Here is a 14,459-nt window from a genome sequence, read left to right on the forward strand (position 1 = left end):
TAGGAACTGTGTGCAAACTCTGCTTCTAATTTTCCATTTTTTTTCTAGTCCTATATTCTTAGTCCCCAAGGTCCAATTCCGGAATGCACCTGCTCACCTGTCCCTTTCCATCTAACGGGACAGCCTCCCTCGACTATTCCCCGTCCGTATCCACCTCCCCGCTCAGCACGCAGGCGTGGTGAGCAGTACCGCAGGCAGGGGGCGGCAACATGGCGGAGAGAGCGGTGGTGCCTTCAGTACGACAACACTAGCAACTGCACCGCTGCTGGCTGACATCTAGAATCCAAATTAAGGGGAAAAAGATAGCACGTACTGCTAATCATTTAGAAAACAAACCTCACCTGCAAGCAGCTTGCTTTTGAATGCACAGACTGGGGGAGAGGGTGGATTTTCAAGAAAAGCAGAATTTTCCCCCTATATTATTATTCCAGAATTTTCTTTTTTTTCTCTCCTCTCTCCTTGATGCTTTGGCACAGTCGGGGGTAATATAGAAGCAGGTGAGACTGCGGCCGCTTCTTCGGATTTGGGTGGAAATGTCGAGCGAGAAGCTGGTTTCAGTACCGGGTTCGGCTTCGCTCTCGGACCGAGAACCACCCCCGGGTCTTGGGCAGCAAGGGGCTACGGGTTCCGCTACCGGGGAGGTGATGGTGTCTGGTTCGGGTTCGATGGTTCTGCCGGCCGGGGTGATCAACCCCTCGGTGCCGATCCGGAATATCAAGATGAAATTCGCCGTTCTCATCGGTCTGATCCAGGTCGGCGAGGTTAGCAACAGGGACATTGTCGAGACGGTTCTGAACCTGGTAAGAACAACACAGAAACCCTACAATGCATACTGTCTGTTTAATTGCATGTATTATTAAACACTGTTCCATTTTATATGTTGCCAATGGATGCGGTATCATATCATGTTGTTACTGTGTATTTTGCAACTTAACAGGGAGATAAACGCAAACATTCTGATTACAGACAAGATGAGATAATACATTAGGCGCAATAGCAAATTTTCTCTTAGAGGGCAATATTTGCTATTGGAGGGCACTTCAGGATTACAATCCCTGACTTTTGTCCGTTAATAGTGGCAATATTACTGCGACAATTATTTTAATTTGCATAATACTGAAGGCAATTCCTTTTGTTCGTTTCCGTCACAGTTTACCTGGGAACGTTGTACGAGCTTGTATTTTTTTGCCACTGAATACAGAAGCACAATCAGAAGTATGCAACTATATGACGTTGCCATGGGATTTTGATTCAGAAAAATCCCAAAACGTTCCGATAGCTTCTGCTTGCCACGGGAAGTTCAAAGACCCGATCATCTTTCTTTTGCAGAAAACGAGTGGACAGCTAATTTTGTTTGCCTTCTCTGTCGTTAGGTCATTTTGCTTGAGGTGGCTTTAAAACAAAAGACGAAGAGCATCCGTGTGGTATTTTTTTTATTATCCCTGCAAGTTCCTTATGGTGACCCTTTTTGTGTATCATTAAACAGTATGCGTATATACATATAACCCAGTCCTAGTTGTTTAACTGGTGCTTTTACAGCGCTGCACGATGCTACCCAGATGAATACTGTAGCTCCTACCCCTTTTTGTCTGCATCGTTAGCTAAGTGTTCAGAATTTTGCCTTCTGTTGCGTTTGACCGGGTACAGACTGAAGCAAAGGAGCTGCGCTTACACGCAGCGAATGGAGATGGATTAAAGCAGTTTTCAGTGTTCGTGTGGTTGGGGATGCGGAACAGAGCACACATAATAACAGAGGGCCAATGTGCACGGAGAAAGATTAGGCTGGAAAGTGTTATTTTCCGATCAAATATCTGTCACATTTGTGTGAAGCAGGTTTTCTGTTCAGTAGTGATCACATCGTCCACGTTTCAGTATTGCGGATCCACTGGGGTCATTCAACTCAGCTGGCGGTGGTGGTTTATCCGTGCAGGCAGCATAAGTATGTCAAAACGCACGGTGTTGCAACAAAGTAGTGGCGTTTATAGTTGTAATTGACTGGTTCTCTCGCCTTTGTGTCCAAAAAATAGCATCGCACCTTTTGAAGTGCGAGTCTGTTGAATGTTCTTGAGGAGGGCCTCGGAATGTTTTAGCAGTGTATATTATTGCATTGAGATCTTTATTCGGGATGGGGGGAAGGGATAAGCCTGCCTTTTCTTTCATGGCGCTCGCTTTCTCGAACCCATCGTAATCAAGATGCCCAGACTGTGTAGGTTACGCCGTACGGTGTCTTAAATAAGATGTTGCAGTATTAAAAACCACGTAGTGCTCATAAACGTGTACAAATGAGGGTAGTACTAGCGCCTTCATTGGCAGGGAACCGCTCAGAATGTGAAAACAGTTGGTGGGGGACGTTGCTGCAGTGGTAATGTATTCAGAACCAGCCAATACTTAACAGATGGGCTTGAAGGAGATTGCAATAATAAGACAAGACTGTGCAATGCCCGGAGAAATTGGAAAAAAAAACTTATACTGTATGTCCAAATCATTGTGAGAATCGAACATTACGCGATACCGGCTTTGTTGGTGTTTGAGAACATGTCTGATACTTCAGTCTTGGGGAGGGTCCCGTGTTTTGTTCGTATGTCCCAGAAACCACAACCTGTGTCTTGGTCCTGCATTATTGATTGAGGCCGAATGCTCTTGAGGAGTGGTTTCTATGGAAGGCAGTGTTAATTAATAGCCTATTCGATTTAAAGGGTACAGTACATTTCGAAAAAGAAATCTGTTAATTTTAATCACGCGCTGTATAAAGGTCGTCTCACGTGTTCATAATGTTACACAATGCCAGGCTAAGCAAAATTTTGGTACTGTAAAAGGGTAAATAAAAATAACTTATTATTCTTAAAAATAAACCCTTTTGTGCTAGACCTAACCATACTCAAGTCCAATCAAAGAACATTTTTTTCGCACTGAACTAAATAACAAAATGAAAGTCACTGTCTTAAAGTAGGCTAAGCATAAATCTCACGAGCATGAAACATACCGTATTTAGCACTTGGTAAAAATACACAGTTTGAAATAGTTTGTACAGTACTGTACATCCACTGTGGAAAATAAAATGTTTTTCAATGAATATTGTATTTACTTTATGATAACACTTTAAGCAGTGGTATTGAGCATTATAAAATACTTAATGTATATTCTCAGTGTTTAGAGAGGCCAGAAATTTGAAAGTATTTGGAATAATGTTTGTAAGTTAGATTCACTTCAGTAAAGAATGGTGTACACAGTTTGCCCTCCAAAAAATAAACAGTCTTAAACTAAACGTTTACAGTGAAGTTCTTGGGAGGTCCATGAAATGATTACAAGGAGTATTAACATTCATAAACTACAACTAGTATTTTTTCCATGGTTGCCATAATCATGTAGACGTACAGTATGGGCTTCAGTATTTTGACTGCTGACTTATTTCTTCAGCCTGCATTTGCCACCTCCTCCTGAGAATTAACAGGACTCTGTTGACGTGGATGGTTTTAAAAAAATGGCTGGAAGACAAAAGTTTTGAGTGACGCGGGGTCTTTACAGTCAGCACACCTTGGGGTCTTGATTTGATTCCAGGCCGGGGAGACTTTCTGTGTGGGGTCCGCATTTTCTTGTGGATTTCGTCCTGGTGCTCTGGTTTCCTCCCACATCCCGAAGACATAAAAGTTGGGCGAGACAAGAATCGGGGAAGAAGATAACTTTGAAAGAAATAATACGCCTCAAAGCCTCTTAGCTTTATTTTCCAAACAGTTAAGACAGCCCGGGTGCCTTTTCTCTGTCGAAAAGGAGAGTAGGTAACATATTCATCCATGTAATGTGGTACAAACACATTAGCATAGTATGGCTCAGTGTGTAGTGGTGAAAAAAGGTGATCTGAAGGAACCTTAGCAGCCATTTAGTGGGATTTAGCCCGCTACTCATCTGTAGAAAGCTACAGCCTTTTCTAAACCAACACAAACAGACAAAGGAAACAAGTGTTATTCAAGCCATGACCAAGTCAGGGAGAAGTGTTATCTCGACAAGAGTTAAGATTATTGATCTTGATCCTAATTACCTCTAAGTACAGCAAACAGGTGTTGTCCTCCTATAAATATTTATGTATTCCACCAGACCAAAAGATTTATTAGAGACTGAGTTTTTTTTTTTGCAGTAAAAAAAAATGAATTAAAATTAAGAGATGAATAAAAGGGCTGTGACAATTAAGATGGAAATGAAGTTTAGGGGTGTCTGCAGAGAATCCCTTCAGTGTTACCAACCCTTCTCCCCGGTGAAGCTGGAGCTGGGATATTGTGTTATGGACCAAAATGAGTTGGGTGTCCGGTTCTGGTTTTGAAAGTACACTGGCATGTTTGGCTGCCATTGGTTTTATTTAGAATCCAACTCTGTTCATATTCTAGTTTTAGTTTTTTTCAGTTTTTGAATTTAAATGCAAAGATTGCTTGTAAAGATGATATATAAAATAAGTTTAATAAGCTTCTAATTATTATTTGGTGTGGATAGGAAGATTTCTATATTTTCATTTAAAAAAAAAGAAATTGAGATAGTATTATTTCATTATGAGGGCAACAGCCCTCTTAACTGAAACGTTGTCTAGACAGTTGTGATTGCACTATGTGCAGACAGCTGGAAAACTGTATTGTAACAGCATTATGGTTTTAACTACTTTAATCCATTTGAGTTAATTAGTTTATACATAAAAAATATAACATATATGGAACCTGCAGTTTCCGTGTTATAGTAACTTTAGCAGCTGGAAGATCTTTTAAAGTATTATTCTTTTCCAGACCAGTTGCGTAGCTTGAAGAGGGTGCTATTTGTGCTAGAAACGTCTTGCCTTTACCCGTTGGAAACCAGACATTGAGTTGTGCCTTTGTATTTATTTTCATTGTTTAGTTTGAATGCTTAGTCATGGAATTCCAAACTTAACAACAGAAGGCATTTTTGGATTATCCACTCATTTGTAGGCCTATATCCTTTTTTTCCCTTTCTTATGTTGTGATACAATATGTATCCTCGAACAAGTAGCCCCTGTTGTGTATTCTTTGAAAACTGGTAGTTTTCACTGCATTCCCCATGTGTCTCACAGTTTAAAGGTGCCTGTAGCAGAACAATGTATCCCTATTGAAAGCTACAGCCTTCTTTAAACCAACACATAGATTTTGTTTAGAAAAAAACAACAGGATGTTTATAAACAAGTTAAATAAAACCAAAAAAAGGAAGTAAACTTGATACTAGTAGTAAAAAAGCAGCTGTGTGTGAATCTTAGCCATTTTGTGATGCATTGTCCATATTTTAAGTGGTTTGTATGCATCAATAAGTACAGTAAGTAAGCAAATAGGGTAGAAGGCAAATCGGCAAGTCTCCTGAATCTGTTCTGTTGGAGAAAATATCGCATGTAATATATTGTCCGATATCATCAGACAGGAATATCTTTCAGAAGGTACGGGCTAGAATCTGACCCTTTTGTGTCGCATCTTCAAGCTTAAACGGCACCGTCTAGGTATAGAGGTATTTTTCAAGCTTCAGTAGCCTACCCTGCTCGACTGAGCAATAGGTGGTGTGACAGGTTGTGCTCACCGATGACGCGACTTCGCAGCACGACCACTGTAATTAGTCTTCCAGGTGGCGGTGGTAATTGAGCGGCCGTCACCTACCAGCTTTTCTCCCGAAAGGTGCACGGAACGGGATCGAGTCACTGCAAGGCCTTGAAGCAAGTGGCAGTGTTTTTGAAATCCATCTGAAGGCGCAGTGCACTCCTGCAAATGCACAGAACGCAGTACTAACATTACGTGCTGGTTTGGAGTACTGCCAGAAAACATTAGACACCTGCCTGTCGCACAGTTTTGTTTGTTTTCTGAGGCCTATAAGATGTTTTGCTTATGAATATAGGCTATGTCCATGTGGGTAGTTGAAAAGGCTAGCAAATGGTCTGTCATTTTATTTCTCATTGTTCCTTTTCATTAGAAACACTACAAAATGACAAGGATATATACTGTAGGTTGCTTTCACAATAATGGAAGATTAACTTTTATTTGAATGTATAAAGCATTTAAATCCATTAAACAAAAAGATTAACACAGTGTTTTGGTACACTGCAGGTCTGATTTTAAGGGGTGAGAAAATTAGACGCAGATTGCCCATCAAAGTTCATGTCAGAACAAATAGGCTTTTTCTGCTTTGGATTCAGCTAAAGTAAAAAGCAAAAAAAAGACTTATTGTGCAAATGTCAGAGAAAATAAAGCTTGGTCATTTTTTTTATTTGTTGAGTGTCATTGCTACCAATGCATTTGTTAGTCAGAGACTCTTGAACACAGTGAGCATCTTACTCTGCGCCAGGAAAAGTCAAGAAAAAAAGCATATTCGTGAGATTTTTTTCAAGTGTGCCGAAAGTCAGAAGATCTTGTCCTCTACCCTTCTGTTACGGTGTTGTGGTAAGAAGGTATGCTCAAGTATGCTGTCTTTAGCAGAAGGTGTAATTGATGGCAATCATTCCAATATTGTTTGGTATATGGATTCATTGCAATGAGATATTTTAAGATATAATTGGATTTTAATGTAGTTTTCTAAGGTCTTTAGCACAGACCGTGTTGTATAACGTGTTCTACCAATGTCTGTTGTAAAACAGTCACAAACTGTAATAGGTTGCCCTTAATCACAGACAGTAATGTTAAAAATGCATTTCTTTTATGAGTGCATCTTTATTCTGCAATTTAATTAAGCCATTGAGCCACAAATGCTGTTAAATACTGGCCATTAAAATTTAAAAACAAAATCTGTAGCTATAAACAATTGTAAACAGTGGTTTTCACCAGAGTCACATTACAGGACCAAAATCAAAAAGCTTTCAGAGTGAAACATCTCTGCTGTGGATGAAAGCAGTGGCAAGGGCAGTTTAATTCAGTCCTTGAAATTTTAAGCCTGTTTATTTACAGTAGCTTTTAGTTGTTCCAACTCTGTATCAGTTTACTAACAAAGCACATTCCTTCTTGCTTAAATGGATGGCGTGGTTCCTGTGTTGCTGGAGCGGGTCAGCAAGTCACAGATAGCAAAGCAGGCTGACTAGCCCTGCCTAGTAGCCAGCACTGGAAACACATCTCTTCACACCTGGGCCTGGTCAACAGTGAAACCAGTTTATCGGAATGACAGGTCAAAGATCTGCATTCTCAACTATCACTTAACATCTGAAACAATTCTCATATACTGTAAAAAAACAAAATTTAGTTTCTAAAATACATAACATTACCTCATTGAAAATTATGCCTTCATATTAAACGTTTCCAAAAGTCTAAACAGCATAAATGTTTTGAATTGAAATATAGTGCACATTTCTTTTTTTATTATATTTCTTTGGACTTTTCGATTTCAGACTTTTAGTTTTGTGTTCTATTTGACAATTTTTGTTATGTTTACAAGATTTTTGTAAGCATGTACTGTAGTTATGCAACTAGATTAACTGTCATTGCTTTACATTGCAAATATTTATTCAGTTTCTTCAGTAAATGTCACTGTTCATTTATGTAGAAAGGGACAGCACAGTGGTTAGCACTGCTGCAGGGTCCCTGGGTTTGATTCCAGGCTTGGGTTGCTATCTGTGTGGAATTTGTTCTGGCTTCTCTTGTAGCCCAAAGACTACTGGTAGGTTAATTGGCTTCTAGGAAAAGTGGCCCTAGTGTGAGTGTGTACATGTCTGTGTGTGCCCTATGATGGACTGCCCTCCCATCCTGGGTGTATCCTCCTTGAGCCTGTTGCTTGCTGGGAAAGGCTTCATAAAGAAAATGGATGCATGGATATGTTATTCCTTAAAACAATATTTATGCTTAAGTAAAAACCAAGGTCCTGAGTTTGTGGTTATTATAAATTCCAGGGCATTTCTCGAAAAGCGTAAGGGTGGCTTGGCTAAATTTCCCTCTGGCATTTAGGAATCATGGCCTCCTAATAATCCCCATCTCTGCATTGGCTTCATCACTCTGTTCTCCTCCCCACTGATGGCTGATGTGTGGTGAGCGTACTGGTGCACTATGGCTGCCGTTGCATCATCTAGGTGGGGGCTACACATCAGTGGTGGAGGGGTGTCCCTATTACCTTTAAGGTACTTTGAGTGGAATGTCCAGCAATTTGAGCCCGGTGTCCACTTCCTCTGTGTGGTTCAAAGCAGCACTTTCTCCTACAAAAAATGTTTTTTTTATTTTAAACTTTGGTCTTTAGACAAGATGCATTAGTGCCGAGAGATGTGAACCTGCAACTTTGATTAAGTTATTTGTTCTACAGTGCAAATTAAAATGCATAGTTTTTGGAGAGGCGATGAGACTAAAGTGCTGCAAACCTGACTTGACCTGTTAGCCCAGGCTGAAAACCTGACTTGACCTCCAAGTTGCTTCCTTATGTGGTTCTTTTCATCTCTCCCTCTGCCTCATTCGTTGCATTTGCAGCTGGTCCTGTACTGTCCACTGAATCACATGGAGAGGAGTCTCTTTCCATGTCCAGTGGAAAGGAAGAGCTGTCTCTAAAATACTTTGGTTTGGTTCCTGTATTTACAAGGAAGTTTCCTTCACCAGTTAGTGGGGGGAAAGCAAACAATACATTAGAAATGTGAAAAGTGAAGAATTTAGGGATGCTACTCTAAACATGCACACGTACTTTAGAATATTGTGTGCATGTTTGGTGACCATATTACAAACATTGTTTTGTTGCTTTGGAATTGGTCTCAGAACTCAAATGGCTGAACAAGACTACGTTTGGTTGGGAGTGTGATTAGCGTTCTCAAAGGAAAACCAGCTTGCTGCTGTGAGTTGTGTTGCTGGACCAGTAGGTGGTCCTCTTTCCTCCGGACTTCTAAACTGATGCCCCAATGTGGTGATTGGGGAAATAAACTATGCTGTAGGTGGTCGTGTCTTTGGGATGAGATGTTAAACAAAGGTCCCGACTACTTAGCTATTAAAGATCACATGGCATTGTTCATAAAATGGTTTAGGTGTAACTTCAGTTTCCTGGCTAAATTCCAGTTTGGGCTTGAACATTTTGGTGTCATTTGAGCTGAAATGTTCTATAAATCAAATTAAAGCCATCCATCCATTTTTTCATCACTTCATATCTGGGAACCTATTCACAACAAACAATGGGCATGGATTGAGTTAACCCCTTGGACTTTTCAGAATTACCAGTGAAACAGGGACAACAACTGTTAGAATTTAAGATTTTCTGGTGCATTATATGTAGCCAAGGCTTACAGTTTGTCCTAGATTTATTTTATTTTTTATCCTGTTTTGCTGTCTTGAGTTATTGTTCTGCTTAACAGACTTAAAATAAGTGCCCAATAATTGCTAAAGCTTTTGAGATTAATAATGCTCCACATTGTTTAGTTTCTTTCACTGGAAAGAAAACAATTCCTTGCTCAAGAACAAGGAATGCCATAGTCTGCTGCATGTTTAGACAGGAATATGCTGCATTGGCCCAAATCTCAGACACCTTATGCATTGAACAACACGCTTCTGTTTCCACGGGAACAATTTCATGGGAATTCTAACTTCCAAATATAAAGTGGGGTGCCACAGTTGTTTCTGGGCATTGTTACTAAAGATTAAGTGACAATAGTTCTTTTAACCATGAAATAAACCTACAATTTATATATGGTCAATTAAAAATATATTTTTTGTAGGTTTTGTGGGTGCTGTTCATTACAAATTGTAGAAGATGAACAGGGTTATGACCTGTGTAGTTTACTCAGGTGAAGGACACCATATTCTGTGAGAAAAACCATCTTAAACACCATAATATTCTCATCTCTGCATATAACCCAGATTGTGTTTTACCTTTCATTATGTGAAATACTGAGTACGTTTTAACATGTAGGAAGAAAAGATAATGAGGTGCTGATGTCTATTGAAATGAAACATAAAGCTTCAAAAGTAGTTTTTTCATGTGATAAATGGAGAAAAGTATATACAGTTGTATACAGTTAATAGGAAACCTTATTGTAGAATATTTTTTTTATTTTTCAGATCTGTCCGTTTTGTATTGGTTTCTACATTATGTAGTCTTCACTTGCTTGAAGCCTCATTTGTGTCAGTGTATTCTGTTTTTTGTAGTTCATAAAAAAAATTACTCCAAACTAAATTTGTATTACATACTGTACGTGTTGAAATATATTTGTGAGGCCTCAGCATTGATCTTGATTGCATTGAGTGCTTATTTGTTGTTCGTGTGCAATTTCTGAATAGGTACTATATATTTTTTAATTAAGTTATTTGTCCTTTCCTGTCTCTCACTTTTCTGGGACCTAAACAGTAGCTTTATGTTACAAGGACAAAGCCTTGATATGTTTTTCTTCATTTCTTAAGAGAAATGACAGCCATATGTGTAGATTAAAAAATAGCCTGCTTATTAATTATTTTGCTTGTAAGAATTATCTTCAATGTTATATCAGTCAGATTCAGTGATTTGCCCAAGAGCAACTTTTACAAAGGAAGAGCGCGTGTTTGTTCGTAAGGAGGAAGGCAGGCCAAGGTCACAGATTATGAATCGGTAACGTACCAAGCATTTGAATTCCCGATCTGACTGCTATTGTTGCTCTGATTATTGCAAGTACAGTGAGGCTAAAGACTTTCACCTTTTGATTCTGCGATTTCTTCCACTTTTAAATACAGCTTAATAAGATCCTTCAGATATTGCCTAGGTATCTGTGCAAGATATTTTTAATGTTTCATTGCCTTTAGTTTCAGGAGATGCTGATACAGAAATGGAGCATTAAGGAATTTTCATTATTTAAATCCAGCAGTGACCGTGCTTTTCATTACAGTACTGCAGCAACATTTTCAAAAGTTATTTTTAGGTTGGCTTTTATGCTGATTTTTATGATTGTATTTTGATGAGGTGTGCTAGGTGCAAGTACTACACCTTGCTTTTTTATATACTGGCTTTCATATGTACAATATTTAAAAAAAAAACAACAACTTTTTTCCGGTACAGATTTCATCATCTTATCAGTAAGAAGGTTGTTGATTGATAAGCCTATTCAAATCTAATTCCGTGGCCAGATCCCTTTTTCACTAAACATTCTGATCAGCAGGTGTTTCCACGCCACCAACCCCAGGGGGGCAGGACTCGGCTCAGCTGGTCTCTGCCTTTGCCCTGCTTTCTACTGTATAATTGCAATCTGCTTTTTAAGTGGGGCACTGCTCCACAGTCATCCTCCATTTTGTAGCTTCCAAATCCCAAGGAAGTGCAACATGGCTTATTGTATAAAAATGTGCCAGTTGTGGCAGGTTCCTCTCTGTCTGAAGGCACAATACTCTGAAGAAAGTCTGGGGTTCAAGATGGTTCTGTACCAGGTTTTTCCCAATCATCAGCTTTTGAGGCTCCAGTACCTGAAACTTTGTTCCTCAGCTAGTAGTCAGTTTTAGCTCTACATTAGTTGAAACCATACTTGAATGACGAATATGATAAACTGGAATATTTCAGGTCTTAAAAATTGTTGAAGGATTACTTTAATAATAACTAAAATACAGCAAGCTTTAAGAAGCTGGTACACCTTGGAAAATATTACACATAAGCACAACTTAGCTAAAGGGACCATTACATAACCGAGAGCTTAGCAGGAATGAAATCCAGAAGATACTGAGATCATTGTGACAAAGATTGGGAAGCCTTGTGTATATTGTAGTCTGCAGATCTTTGGCTGCTATGGAGAACAGCACCATATATGCAGAGGCTGGCTGGGGCGCAGCTAATCCCAGCAGAGCTGGTGAATTGTCAGTGCTGCACTAAGTTTGACACAGTAGGTAATCATATTTAGAGTGACTCTCACAAGGAAGAAGAGGGTCTGACTGTTTTTTTTATTTTGGTAGCATGTTAGCGTGACTGAGACCTATTACTGTACGTGTGCTACAGTAAAAACAATGCAGGTTTTTAGGCACGCATTGCAGAATTGATGACTTGACAACACCTGGAATTAGGATTAAGGGAAGCATTCTTAACGTAGCCATAGAGTGCTGTAAGTGTGTTGGTTTCCTGTATCAATATACAGATAAATTAATGGCAGGTTTGAACTGGCCAATAAAGGTCTGAGGTGAGTGAGCTAAGGGAAGAGATGTACAGTATAGAGATGAGGCTTAGACAGAGCAGTTTTAACAGGTAGACCCAGGAAGCATTGAGTCACTACTGTTTAAGTCAGGAAAATTTGCTCCTTGTTGTTTTCATTATTCCCTTCCACAGTCTATTAAGATGACAAGGTGAATGTGTTTCACATAACGCACTCAGGACAAATGTGACTTGACCTGGGGTAGACTAATATGCAGGATTACTGTATCCTTATGAAAAGCCCTCAGACAGTAATGTGGGCTCAAAAAACTTACCGCATCCATATCAGCTTGTACTATCAATTAATCATTGAATAGTATCTTCATGCAGGTGCTGCATAGCTTACAATAGGACTACATCACATTTTTATTTCTACCTCCTTTCAAAAAGGACCTGCTTAAGCCTGGCAAAGATGAAAACATTGTCCCGTTTAACCAGGTGTATCTCCAGTGCATATCTAATGTACAGTGTCAGTAACTGTTTCTTTAAGATGTGGTGCTTAGACTTCTATTTAAACGAGACTGCGGTATTTGGCATTTTTTTAACTAAAAGGCAAGGTGTTAATTGGATTCAGGCATTTCATTATCTGTTACACATTAGCAGAAAAGCAGGTAGATAGCATCTCTGCCTTTATGGACCATTAATCATTCCTATTATTATAAGCAGTAATAGCATATCATTATACGTAATTGAAGAAAAAAAACTTTGTGAATCTGCCATTGGCATTAATCTTTGTAATGATAGCAACTTATATTGACTAATCTGCTTATTCTTAAATGGCTGTCAGTGACCCACAGTGTGTTGCTTTTCAGTTTACTGGGCTTATACGTTTTCTCATTGTCAACAGAGAATACGACGGGCAGCTTCTAATTTAATGGTGTTCTTTTATATAGGTTTTAATTGTCTATAATTAAAAAAAAATGGATAAGTGAAAATGTATGGAGTGCTACTAAATACAGTATGTGACTATACTAGACCAGTTTTGCAGTGGGCATTCTTGAGCACCAACAGTTTGAGTAGACATGAATATTATTCCAGCTATTTTGAGTAGACATGAATAAAATTGCAGGCCTCACAATATTTAGACTAGTTCTTGTCACCAGGCATCTGCAACCACGATACCCCAAACTGTGTTGCGATATTTGCCGGGTGCTGCCAGGAAATGGTTTGGGATTAGTTTACCAGGTCTGTCAGGTTTCCTGAAGGTGATGGCTACAGACTGCCAGTAACCCCAGCCGGAAATGTGTCCCTCTTCCAATCAGTGTGAACTCTCCTCTCAGGCACCGTGGAGCAGCCACACTTTAAAATATTGGCAGTTCAGTGATTGGCTAGGTCAGAGGAGTTGGTCTGCCCTTCCTCATGCTCTACATACATCCCAAGTCATAGCTTTAAGCAAGTATACCAACAGCAGTTGGCAATTCCTAACTGAGGGGACATCAAGTGTAGAAAAATAGAACAAAATAGTGATATTCATGATTTTTCCAGCACTATGTTTGTATGCATTTGCCTTGCAATGGTGATGAGAGATAAATGCGTTGTTTTTTTCCTTATTTGTAGAGGTGGTACACTGACTTAATTTGAAATGCTTCGTTTTGACAGGTAGGTAGCAGTGCAAGAGATCAAACTTGTTTCGCCGGCATCACAGTTCACCTCATTGGGTATGCAGCGGGGAATTTCTCATATATCACCAACGGCGCATCAGATCTTACCAGAAAGATGATGAACAGATTTCAGCAGTGTGTCAGGTCTTGCCATCTGTAGATTTCACACCTTGTTAAGCAGATATTTTAACTTAGCTCTGATAGATAGTGGATTGGGTTTGTCTAGTGTTCATTTGCTGTTTTGTTGCGGGAAGGCTGTCTGGATTACGACATGGATTCAGTGATTACTTACATTTCTCTTACCGGATTTTGTTTTTTTAATTTTTCTGCAGTGTGTTTAAGCATGCCTTCTTTGCTCCTGAACGTCACACATCTTATGGACACCATATAAAATGGTGAAAACGAGTTACACTTTTGGCTGTGAAGTGAATGACCAATTAAGTGCACCCTTATCTTGGATATCTACAGTATAATGCAGAACACAATGTGGAATATAGTTGTAATGGCCATGTACTGGGGCAGCATGGTGTGCAAAAATAAGCATGGTGGTGCAATGGTTAGCATTGCAGCCTAGCAGCTCTGGGGTCGTGGGTTCAGTTAGTGACGTGCTATCTCCATGGAGTTTGTATGTTTTCCTCGTGTTAGGACGGCACTCTTCACTCAAGGTCACGAGCTCTCAGACCTTGTTTTAAAGAATAACATAAATATGATAAGATATTGCTGTAAGGCAAAAAGAAAGTTAAATGAAATTGAACCTTTATTATTCACCATAGAGGAGAACTCTGTCAATAGTACAACAGT

The 14,459-nt window shown here is 39.4% G+C and overlaps 1 protein-coding gene across 18 annotated transcripts in view; it reads left to right on the top strand.

The window, feature by feature from the left end:
* Window positions 1-188: 188 nt before the first annotated feature.
* nbeaa (neurobeachin a) overlaps window positions 189-14,459 on the top strand; it is a 361,778-nt gene continuing 347,507 nt past the window's right edge. For all 18 annotated transcript variants that reach the window (XM_088639451.1, XM_088639435.1, XM_088639437.1 and 15 more), the window contains exon 1: window positions 189-800. In XM_088639451.1, coding sequence (XP_088495577.1) covers window positions 534-800 — 267 coding nt within the window. In that variant the 5' untranslated portion in view covers window positions 189-533. The remainder of the gene's footprint in view (window positions 801-14,459) is intronic.

The sequence above is a fragment of the Lepisosteus platostomus genome, chromosome 7 (assembly GCF_059453375.1).
Source record: "Lepisosteus platostomus isolate fLepPlt1 chromosome 7, fLepPlt1.hap1, whole genome shotgun sequence".
Classification (NCBI taxonomy): Eukaryota; Metazoa; Chordata; class Actinopteri; order Semionotiformes; family Lepisosteidae; genus Lepisosteus; species Lepisosteus platostomus.